General features: G+C 26.1%; 1 protein-coding gene across 1 annotated transcript in view; it reads left to right on the forward strand.

Moving 5' to 3' along the window:
• Positions 1 to 12,365, forward strand: part of LOC107436803 (topoisomerase 3-alpha) — a 33,514-nt gene that overhangs the window by 13,690 nt on the left and 7,459 nt on the right. Inside the window, exons 12-24 of the mRNA XM_043043323.2 lie at positions 1,199 to 1,249; positions 1,460 to 1,538; positions 2,473 to 2,586; positions 3,761 to 3,830; positions 4,653 to 4,681; positions 4,769 to 4,827; positions 6,083 to 6,146; positions 7,887 to 7,980; positions 8,588 to 8,687; positions 10,317 to 10,390; positions 11,264 to 11,340; positions 11,737 to 12,031; positions 12,210 to 12,319. Of these exons, the coding sequence (XP_042899257.1) occupies positions 1,199 to 1,249; positions 1,460 to 1,538; positions 2,473 to 2,586; positions 3,761 to 3,830; positions 4,653 to 4,681; positions 4,769 to 4,827; positions 6,083 to 6,146; positions 7,887 to 7,980; positions 8,588 to 8,687; positions 10,317 to 10,390; positions 11,264 to 11,340; positions 11,737 to 12,031; positions 12,210 to 12,319 (1,216 nt within the window). The remainder of the gene's footprint in view (positions 1 to 1,198; positions 1,250 to 1,459; positions 1,539 to 2,472; positions 2,587 to 3,760; positions 3,831 to 4,652; positions 4,682 to 4,768; positions 4,828 to 6,082; positions 6,147 to 7,886; positions 7,981 to 8,587; positions 8,688 to 10,316; positions 10,391 to 11,263; positions 11,341 to 11,736; positions 12,032 to 12,209; positions 12,320 to 12,365) is intronic.

Raw genomic sequence — 12,365 nt, forward strand, 5'->3', positions numbered from 1 at the left:
GAAATTTTATTTAAAAAACCGGAAAAAAAAAACCGGGAAAAAAAAGATATAATCTTTTCATCAGCCCACACGATTATATCCGCAAAACAGAGTGCCTTTTGATATTGTATCAATAAAGCCAAAGCAAAATATATTAATACAATAGTGTGAGGAGCACTCATGATTTTTTTTACAAAAATTACAACAAATAAAATAGAACACAAAAAGTAAAAATAACATGTAACAACAGAGAATGAAATAACTTATTGTTTTTCTTAACTTTCTTCGTGTTTTCTTGTATTTATATATATATATATATATATATTATAAATTATACTTTGTAATGTATGTGATCAGAATTAGTTGACTTAACATAAAATGTGGAGGGTAGTGATTTTAGTGTGATTTTGATGCTCTCTCTCTCTATTATATACCAATATGACAATTAAGTTGTGTTACTTGCTCTGGCCTATTACTAGCCTGCTTTAATTACTAGCTCTGGCTCGACTACATTATCTTTATACATTTATGGAGGCTTTGAGTGCTCCTTAAGGAAAAGTTCCATAATCTATGAAAGGGAAAAAAGAATTGGAAACACTGTCCTATAAATAAAATATTCTATTATTGTTAAAAAAAATATTATTGTAAATGATATTGCATTTCTACATGGACAAAAGTGACTTCAGAAAAATTATTTAAACTTGGGTACTGATAATTGAAAAGCGTAGATGCCAATTGACAGCTGAGAACATAATTTTTTTGAACATAATTTTTTCTATTAAGTTGAAATAGTTTTAACAAGGAAAATGTTTGTTAATGAAATTTTCGATGTTACTATATTTTTTAATTCTGATGTTTCTGAAATTACTGCTCTTTCCTCAAACAAAAAAGATAGACAAAGTGTCACTTTGAAAATTGCTTTTCTTTCATTCCTTCTATTTTAGATTTATACAACATATTGTGTGTTAAGCTAAAATTTCTCTTTAATTTTTATTTTTTATTTTATTATTTCTCTTTAATTTTTTTTAATTCTAATTATCTTTTAGTTTTTTTTCCTTATATTATATGTTTAACCAAGCTTTATCAATGGATAGATATTTTTATTTTTAATTTTTTATTTAAAGAAAAAAGGAATTGCTGCAAACATAGGTACTTATAAAAATAAAATTACTCTATCTGCCCAAAAAAATGAAATTTTTGTATTTTTTTTTTCTATCAGATAATTGGTGAATATGCATTGAATGAAGTATTCCGACCATCATCAATTGAGGTATGAGACTTGTTTTTTATTATTTTTTTTCCAGAATTCTCTCATATTGATAATTTAAAAAAAAATGTATGTTTCAAATGTATATATTTGTATATGTTTGAAATGTAACTGTGTCATTTAATCTCTTGCTTCAAGTACTATAGATTCTGTTGAAATTTATGTAGCTACTAATGAACTATGTTAATATGCACCATATCATTTCATTGATAGATGAATGAAGGTGAAACATCTGCACCTGATTTATTAACAGAAGCAGATCTAATTGGATTGATGGAGAAACATGGTATAGGTAAGTACATTGCCTTTAATAATTTGATTTATTTAATTATTTATTTAGCACTGATTTATTTATTTAGCACTCAATCAAAATTGAGTGCTAAAAAACTTTAAAAGAAAAAATAAATAAATGAATGTGATAATAATGTTTTATTTTTATAATTTCAATAAACATAAACAATTTGAGTAATAATTTTTTAGAAAGAAAAAAAATCTGTCTAAGAATTTGCATATCTAACGAAATTGTTGTTACAAAAAAATAATTCAAAATTTACATAAAGTATATTTAATGTTGGTATAGTTGGCTTATAGATATTGATATTATCTGTATATTTAAATATTGGTTTTGCTGTCTGAACTGCAACTTACTCTGACATATGGGTATTGTGGTATTTCAATTTGTTTAATTTACACTCTATTATGCTAATTAAAGTTTAAAGTACTCTGATAATGTAGGCCAGAAAATAATTAGCATTTAAAATATAATGCTGAATAATTTTGCAATGGATCTGGAACAAAAATTAAAATATTGCAATATATCTTGAAGAATTATTAAAGTAAAAGAAATAAATTATAAATGGTTATAAAAATTATGGTGCTAAGAATAATGACAGTAGCTCTAAACCAAATTTAATTTTTTTTAAATTATTTTTTGTTGTTTTTGTAAGTTTGACATTTTTGTTGTTTTTAGGGTGTATAAAATTTTAATGTGATCTATAATATTCTATTCTATATATTCTATAGTATTCTTAATGTTAACATTTTTCTATGTTTACAAAAAATAAAAGTTTTTATTTTTATTTTTTTAAATAGAAATCAGGTGGAGTCTGTCTTAATTATTTTTTGCACCTCCATTTCTTCTTATTATTATTATGATAATTACAGATTTTTGTTATTAGAAATATTAGTAATCTTTAAAATTCAATTCATTATGCTTTCATTTAAAGGCACTGATGCTACCCATGCAGAACATATAGAGAGAATCAAATCCAGATTGTATGTAGGTGTCAATGAAAATGGACGATTCATACCAGGAGAACTTGGAATGGGCCTTGTTGAAGGTGACAGAATATTTCTTTCAAATTTTCTAGACTTCTGATTTGTTTTTACAAAATATAAATAAATTCAGTTGTATAGCTCCTGAAAAACGAAAACTTAAAAATAAAACTTTTTTGAAATTTTATAACTTAACTATTTGACCTATTTTGTTTAAATTTTGTATTTTATTTTTTTTAAATTACATATTTTATATATTAATTGTCTGTTTTGTAGTAATTACATTATTACGTTACATTAAAAAAATTTATTTATTGTTCAAATGAAATATTAATGTGATGACTTATGAATATCTTCTTGAACATTGGATGAACCGCCCCGGTTTTTCCCTGGCTTTCTTTTCCCTTCTTCAGCAATGTTTGCTTTTGGCATTTATTTTTCAGTTTTTAACCTTGAGCATTTAGAATGCTAAGGTCTTTTTCAATGCAATTAATCCTTTTCTGCAGGGTTCTGTTGTACCGTTACCCCTTTGGCTGTGATCTCAAAATTTAAATTTAGTAACGGTTACCCAGGTTATTTAGTAGACAAATATCTAATGAATTGCAGAAAACTTTTAACATTTAAAACTCATTTTTATTGCACCTCTAAATCTTCAAAAAACATAGTTTCACACATTTCCAAATGCTAACATGGGAATAAATATTTATACATTAATTAAAACAAAAATGCAACCTTATAACACTCAAGCATAACCTTCAATTACTACAGTTCAAAAAAGGCATTTATAAAATAAAAACTGCATTTAACATTACTAAAAACACAGACTTGGTTTATGANGATGGAGAAACACTGGTGTCTAGATCTTGTAGAGTTAGATCTTCTTTTCCTTCATTCATACTTATAATTACTATATACAATATAGAAATTAGTTTTCGTTACATTTTTATTAATATACGTTTTATTTATATCAATTACTGAATATGATTTTAGTTTTTGCTTTTTAATTCCAAAAAGTATATTAAAGTTAGAGAGAATCAAGTATAAAGCTTTTTATTTGAATAATGCTTGGCTGCTTACTGCATCATTTATTTGTTGTTAATTTTACTAAGAACATAACTAAAAGTTGAATGTATTCATTTATGCATTGATCTGTTTATGTATTGATTTGTTTATGTATTGAGATGAATGTATATGTTTTATGTGTCTGTAAACGTAATTAAGAGATTGACCTCTGTCTAGGTTATGATTTAATGGGTCTTCATATGTCAAAACCTCATCTGAGAGCAGAGCTAGAAGCAGACTTAAAAAGGTGATTTAGTTAAAAATTAAGATGTATTTTTTTTTGCTAAAAAAATTTGCTGTTGCAGCTAGTCTCTTTTAAAATGTTTCTGATTTGGAAAAAAGAAAACTATCATAAAAATGAAGGCACAAATGTGTAAAGTATTTTGAAAGAATATTTAAAAAATACCATGTTAGAAATAGTACATATTTTTGTTATTTCCCCTTTTTCTTTAGAATTTAATTACTTTTGTGTGTGTATTTTTTTTTTCGTTGTATATTGTAGAAAAATAATTTTAAAATTTTAAAAATAAGAGTCTTAATATAACTATGAACATTTAAAGTTTGACATCGCTCATGCAACTGATAATATAACATTGAAGTTTGTCCAGCAAATGATAACATTCAACTGTACTTAGTCATGCGAATGATAATATTGCATCCTCTATTATATATTTTATGATGATAATTAGTGACTGTAAGCTCTTTGCTGATTTATCAAAATATACTTGTTTTCATTTTATGATTTTTGTACTTGTTATTTTATGACAATTTAAGTTTGTTTCTTTATTCTGTTAGAAGTTTGTATATTTTGAAGCGTTGCTATTTTAGTATATTTTAAGAATAGTTTGGAAATTTAATTCAAGTGTAATTGTTCTTTTTTTCTTATTTACATAAGTTTTTTTTTAACTTTTAATGTTGGCAATATTTGTAAGGACTGGAGACATTTTGGTATATATCATAACTGTCCTATTTATGACATTTTTACCATTTATGATTTTTATTTTGTTTGTTTGTTGTTTTATTGTTAAAAGTATTAAACTTTTTTTTTTTTAATTTTTTTTTCCTGCAGGATAGTTGAGGGTACTAAAGTCCCAGCTGGTAATATATTTTTTTGAAACTCATTAAACTCGCTTCATATTTTTAAATTTATTTTACCTTTTTCTTATGTTAAATTTTTTTTCACAGTTGTACTACGAGAACAAGTAGCAAAGTATAAACAGTATTTTATCGAAGTTGTTCAGCAGGTAATACTGAAATTGCTTTTAACAATTTGCAGTACATTGCCATTTATATTTTTCAAAGATTTACAATATGATTTATTTCTTTTATAATGTCATGTCATATAATTATGCCTTTTAACTTTTGAGCATTATTCACATGTCTCAAAATACTTAAAAAAACAAAATTGATAATTAAAAGGCTGGATTTTTTTCCTGTCATTATGTGCCTTAAGTTATAAAATTAAAATATAACATTAAATCTTCTATTTTGTATTAAAACTGTGTTTTAAAATTTATCCCACTGTTTTAAAGCTTACTCAATTCATCACCATAATTTTATAGGAGAAGAGGTAAAAAAATAACACTTATTAGAATATTTGAGCTAGATATTTATTTTTTTCCATTTTTGTAAAGGTTCGGTTTCAGGGTTGAGTTAATAATTTAATTTTTATTTTAAATACTATTTTAGTTTTTATGTACATTAAAAGTGTAGGTTGTATTAAATTGCTTTTAGTCGATTTCAGTAAAATCTATATTTACATATTGTTTTGTATTGTTTTTTTGACTGAGATAGTATTGAAAATAATTTCTCAGCCAAAAATTAATTTATTAAAAAAAAAACTTTTTTTTGTGTATTTTTGTAACTACGTGTGTAGTTTGATTTTTGTATTGTGAACGTTTACCTCCCAATGAGGTGTCTCAGGTTCGAATCCCAACAGTGGCTGGTTGTTAGGAATTCTGCACCCGACTCACACCGACCACAGTGTTGACATATAATATCCTCAGTGGTAGGCAGATCATGGGATAGAATCCTCTTGCCGTTGGGCTAACCATGGAGGGGTTTTGTGGTTTTGCTCTTCATGTCATGCAAATGCGGGTTAGTTCCATCAAAAAATCCTCCATGAAGGTTAGTTTGCCCCACTGCTTGATACAAAGGCTCCCTTGTCTTCTGGATTGGGTTCACAATTACAAGGCTATGGAGTTGAGCATTGATGGTCGTAAACTCATAACTGGATCGGCTGTTCAACGCCAGTTATAAAATAAAATGTATATTATAAAATCTAACTATCAAAGTAATGTTATAAAATAATAACTTTGTAATGTGACTTAAGCAATTAAAAAAGTAAAATAAATTGTTCTACTCACCTGATTAGAAAGATATCTAACTTTTAAAATCATTTATAATGTATTACTAACATTAAGGCACTAGATTCTCTAAAATAGTGCTCTTGCATTGACTCTTGCTATTTATTCTATATTATTCTTTGTTGCTCTTTAGGCTGTTAAACTTGATTCAGCTTTATCAACTTATTTCAATGTTGCACCTGACAATACAGTTGTTGGTAATGTTTTTTAATTTTATTTTATAATTTTTCATAAATTGTATAGTGATTTTCCTACTATTTGTTGTAAATTTTTTTCAAATAGTAATATAAAAAAATTTCTTTATTAGTTTTGATGCTGTTTTAGATATATTTTTCTGAGAATAGTATTAAGGCATTCAAAAGCATAATTTGAAAAAGGAGAATTAAAGTTTATCATCTAGATCGTTTACAAGTTATCAGATTTCTGAGAATGATTCTCACTTATTTACTCTTTCCATATTTATTGACATAACTTGTTAGTTACTAGTGAAAGTATGTGAGCAAAAATGCGTATTTTATTATGCTGGTCTATAAGAGACAAATAGTCATGAATGATGTAAAATTAAAGTTAATAATTTTAACTTGTGTTAACTGTTATAAGTGAGTAGTAAAAATTTATAACAGGTTTAATCAAAACAAAATAGTTTTTATTTGTGCGTTTCTTTAGATTTCACAGTAGTCAGTCATATTAGTGTTGAAAACTTTGAATAATTTATTCTCTCCCTCACTTTTTAAAATTATTTATTATTATATATCTTGCATTAATTTATTTGGCATTTAAAAAAGAATTTTTGAAATTTATTACTTTTTTTAATAAATAAATGCTTGTCTTTTTAAATTATTTATTACAATAAAAGTTTTTGATTATTTCAAGTATAATGTAGTTGATATAAAATTACATTTTCTACAAATAAAACAAAGTTTTTATTTGTGTGTTTCTTTAGATTTCACAGTAGTCAGTCATATTAGTGTTGAAAACTTCGAATGATTTATTCTCTCCCTCACTTTTTAATTTATTTATTATTATATATCTTGCATTAATTTATTAGGCATTTAAAAAAGAATTTTTGAAATTTATTACTTTTTTTAAAAAATAAATGCTTGTCTCTTTAAATTATTTATTACAATAAAAGTTTTTGATTATTTCAAGTATAATGTAGTTGATATAAAATTACATTTTCTAATTTTAAAATTTTATTTTAAGCTAGAGCTTAAAAAATAAATTGTAAATGTTTCAGAATTCTGTAAATTAGTTTATTAAACTGTTTTTAACTTGTAAATGGAATTTAATATGTAACCCTTATCTATAATTTATCTTCTTACGTATTGTTTTTTTTTCTATAGACCGCCTTTGTTGCTATGTATCGAATCAGAAAGTTTCTATAGTACTAGAAAAATAACAAGCTTTTAATTTCATGTTGACTACTTTTTGTACTTCTTCAGTAGCGTACTTAATCCATTACTTTATAAAAAAATAGACATAGAATAACTACAATGTTGACTTTTTTTCTGTTTAATAAAGTTCTAATAAGCATAAATTCACTAATCACGCAAAGGTTGTTTAAGTTTTACAACATTTATCAAATTAATGGAATCAAAAGGTTTTTTTATTTATTTTTAAATTATTGGAGCTTAAATAATTATTTTTTAATAAATGACTTAACAAAATGTCATTATTAGTACTTTTAAAATTTGAAAAATAATATCCAAATGATTCCATGCATTCAACGATAGTGTGTAAAATCGTTTTGCAATATTCTTAAATATTTAACTCTTATTATAGCAATAATAGGCATTTAAATGCTCCTTGTTATGTATAATTTTTAATTTTATTCTTTTTTTGTGCCTTACTTTTAATTATCATTCAAAGAATGTCTTATGGGGTAAATGGTGTTATCATTTTTTAATGTTGTTCTTTAAAACAATCTGAATTTTTAGAGGATGCTGCCGCACCACAACTTATGCCCGTTATGAAATGCCCAAAGTGTCAAACTGGTGATATTGTTTTACGGACAAAAAGAGACAATAGAGGGTAATTGATTTTTCTTCTTCTGCCTGTCTGTTATTTTAAGTGATACAGTATGGATTTCAATTAAAATAAGTTTCATTTGCTACAAACAAAAGAAAGAAAAAATATATAGATGCAAAAATTGCTACAATTTGTTATTCAGATTTTTTTTCTCTTTAACAACTATTAGAAATGCTTATACCTATTGCTTCAAAAACTGTTATAAAAAAAACCAAACGGTTCAAAATATTATTAAAATTCAGGAAATTAACTAAATATATAGCTTAATTATTTTTCAATATCTGAAGAATCAAATCAATCAATACAAAAAAAAAATTATTGACGAATGACAGAAACAAACTTTTAATCTTAAATGGTACAGAGAACGTTAACCCACATCTTCCTAATACTTTAACTACTATGCCATTAGATAAACAGAAGCATCATTTCAAAACATTTAAATAGGACATTACCTAAATAAATTGCAGAAATCCCCTGTTTTAGCACTTTAACAGATTGCACTAGTTAATATGCAGATTAGCAAGGTAGTATGCATATTAATGGATTTTGAGCTTTAGCAGTAACATATAAATTTAAAAAAAGTATTAATGCAATGAATTTTTTTTTAAAGGTTCTTTCTATCTTGTATGTCCTACCCTGATTGCAATGCAGTTATGTGGCTACCTGATAGTTTAGAACAGATTTCAGTTCTGGATGCTGAATGTCCTGATGTGAGTAATATTACCTTATATTTTCTTTAATTTGAAATAACTAGCTATATATTTATTTTTTGACTTTTAATTTTTTTTACTCGGTAGGTATTTATTATTTGATGAATTTCTAAAACCAGTGCTTAGAGTTCTAGTTTACACTGATATTACAAGGGGCGATTATTTTTATTAATTGCAAAATCTGATAGCAGAAACCCTGCAACATGGTTGCAGGTGTTGCTAATGATCACAATATCTGAATATTATTTTTCATCTCAAAAATTTTTTTATCACTAAAAAATTTATGAAAGGAAAACCAAAAAAATCAATCTTAGTTCTTAAATTTACTCACTTACTATCGGTTTCAGTTCCTTTATTAAATTTGTTTGCCTGTTTGTTGATAAAATTTGTTCCTTTATAAAATCCGTAGATAACTATATGAGTTTAAGAAAACTAATGATTTTAAAAAAATTCTAAATAATTTTCTTTAATTAATTTAAATGATTCATCTATATGAATCATTATTATACTTTTTGAAACTATTTTATATAAAAAATACTAACTAACATAAGTTCCTTGCAGCATTATTTTTTCATAATAATTTTTATATGCCTTTATATAAATACATTTTGCTATTATTAAATTATAATTGATATTTACAATGATAGTCTCTGACCACTCAGCACAGAAGTAAAGCTTCACGCTCTTGTGCCACAGGGCCTAAGTTCTATTCTCGGACAAGGTTGACTCTTTCATCTCTTTAGTTGGCATTAAAATGAGCACCAAGCATGTTCGGGAATTTTACATTTTTCTGACCACCATACTAGAACAGCAGCTCCTGCACCCCAGAGCCCAAGGTTAAGGAAACTGGAATGAGCGCAGTAGTCCATGGCCCTTCATGGGGGGGGGGCTACCTTGTCCCTCGAGTTTTAGTTTCTATATTAGTGTTGCGGACAAATTGGATTAATGAAGATTGTGATGTTGATCAATGCAGTAAATTTTGCTATTATGATCAGGGGTCTGTCCAGGCCAAATTTACTACCGTTTAGCGGTACCTTCACAAATTCAACTTTAGGAATTTCACAAAATACTTTTTCTTAAAATTTTATCTTTGTATCCCATAAAAAACGATAAATCCATATTTTTGTGTTCATTTTTTAGTATAATTTTTAATTTTCAAAAATTATGTCTAAATTTTCACTAAATAGATACCTGTCAGAAAACTTAGACAGATCCCTGATGATACAAACTATGAGTTGACTCATATTTCCTGCAGTTTTTTTTCTAACATTATATCTTTTTTAAATCTAATTAGCTGAAATTGATAACTTTTTCTATATGCAAAACCTTCCCCACTTCATTATACCAGCCTGTGCTACTTCTAGTATTTGAACTGTTCATGTCATTGCTACAAACTTCAGTTTATGCCACCTTTTTTATGATGTTACATTTAAAATGCAAACTGTGTTTACTAATATGTGTATCTTTGAAATTCTATTTTTAGTTCATTGTAATGATATGAACAATTTAGTTTGTGAAAGAATTCTGTTTTTCAGTACAACATTAATTTTTACTTTTTCCTTTTATACAAACTGTTTATTTATTTATTTACTCTTGAAATTTTCTAATTTACCACATGACAATTTTTAGTGTCTTCCCAGGAGGGTGAAAAAAGTAAAAATGAAATTCAAGGCTGGTTCCATGAGACCTTTTTACCCTGATGAGTAAGTTTACTTAAAAATTATATTCTGATGTGTTTTTATGATTTTTATTAAATTGTCTTTTTTTTTTCTTTTTGTATGTTTATAAAAGATTTTTCGAAAAAGATTTAGAGTAAAATCATTTAAACTTTCTACATTGATTTTTAAGCTATTTGGGGCGAACTGTTTTATCTTTTTAAGTTTTTTATATCGTGAAAAACTGTTTAAAATAAACCAGACAAGTTTTGAAGTAATTTTTACCTAATTTTTTATAATTAACTTAATTTGGAGGGTTATAGCAGCTGTATAAGTTACAATGACTTTCTTTTCTTATAAATGCTTGTTGCCCGAGATAATAATAAACTTATGTAATATATTAATGTGATATTATCTGAATTGCTTAAATTTTAATAAGGTCTGGTTCTTAATATAATTTGTATATTACAAAAATGGTTCTCTTTCTCTGATACCTAATTTTTACATTAATCCCTGAAAATATGCTCCACAAAATTCTTCTTTCAAATATGGCAAGAGTTTTTTTTTCTCAGTCAGTGCTCACGTTTCAGCAGTATATGAGAATAGACCTAAATTCATGTTTTATAAATGAGTAATTTGATTTTTCTACTAAGAAAAATAAATTTTTAATAGTTTTACTTTCCCAATTGTTATTCAACAGCTAGTTTTATTTTTGTAAATATCTTTAGCCTTTTCCTGATCTTTATAAAAATTTAATTGAATTTAATGAAATTAATAGGGGGAACTTTTTGTTAGCATTACTTCAAAAATTATAGCACAATTGATCCTTAATGATGGGTTCTTAAAAATCCATTAAGTATCTATTCCTTATTTTTAAATATTTGTATCGTTTAAATATTGATGAATTTTATTTTATATTAGGTTTGATAGCTGTTTAGCTGGCTGTGATTCAGATCTAATGATGACTATGGGTGCTCATCCTATAACAGTTACCAGAAGTAATATTTCCATTGATTCTTTCTTTCAACCTGTTATCATTTTGTATTAGATTCTATTTGTAAGGCCTGTCATTCTAGTTGAGTTACATTATTTTTCTTAATAATTGTGTTGGGAAATAGAATTGTGTCTTTCCTCATTTTTCACCCCTGTTCCAAAAAATCACTCAATCTCAAAAGTCATATCTAGTTCCTCTAACTTTCAATAATATTTAGACAACGGAATAAGGCATTCCATATTCAATAATAAAAATAACAAGGATAACAAAACTTTTATTCTACTATAAATACTTTATTAGTTAATTAGGTGCTTTTTTTCTTAAAATTAGTTCTATTTATGTACTTTTAATAAAACTTGTCTAAAAGAATGCAATCTAAAATATTTATAAATTTTTATAGATTCTAATACCTCCTCCACGAATGTGTCTAGAAATCTCAGTTCTGATAGTGGATATGAATCTGCAAATCGAATATCGAATAACAACCGAAGCAATTCTAATTCTTCTGGTTTATCTAGAACATTGCAAAGTTCTATAAATTCCTCAAGAGCAGCTCCTAGCTCTACTAATTCCTCAAGAGCAGCACCAAGCTCTTCTAATTCCTCAAGAGCAGTGCCAAGCTCTACTAATTCCTCAAGAGCAGTACCAAGTTCTTCATTTTTGTCTAGTCATCAATCATCTCGGCAACCTTTTCAGTAAGAAAATCAATTCATTATTTTTCGCATGGTTACTTGATAAAATGGTTCTTTTCATTTCATATATACTTATAAACTTAGTAGTAAGTGGTACTTTTTTTAATTATTATTATTTATTGTCCTAATGTATCAGAGTACGTAAGGAAATTGATAACCAGATTTCTTTTTGTCTTTTCAGCCCTGTCCCCTCAAATAACAATACTTCTAATTTACCTAGTCAGGATGTTGTCTGTAATTGTGGCACAGATGCCATCATTTATAGGGTGAAGAAAGATGGTCCCAATAAGGGTAGGTGTAGTCATTGCAATGAAATTATAACTACTTTTTTTTAAAG

The sequence above is a fragment of the Parasteatoda tepidariorum genome, chromosome 10 (genome assembly GCF_043381705.1).
Source record: "Parasteatoda tepidariorum isolate YZ-2023 chromosome 10, CAS_Ptep_4.0, whole genome shotgun sequence".
NCBI lineage: Eukaryota > Metazoa > Arthropoda > Arachnida > Araneae > Theridiidae > Parasteatoda > Parasteatoda tepidariorum.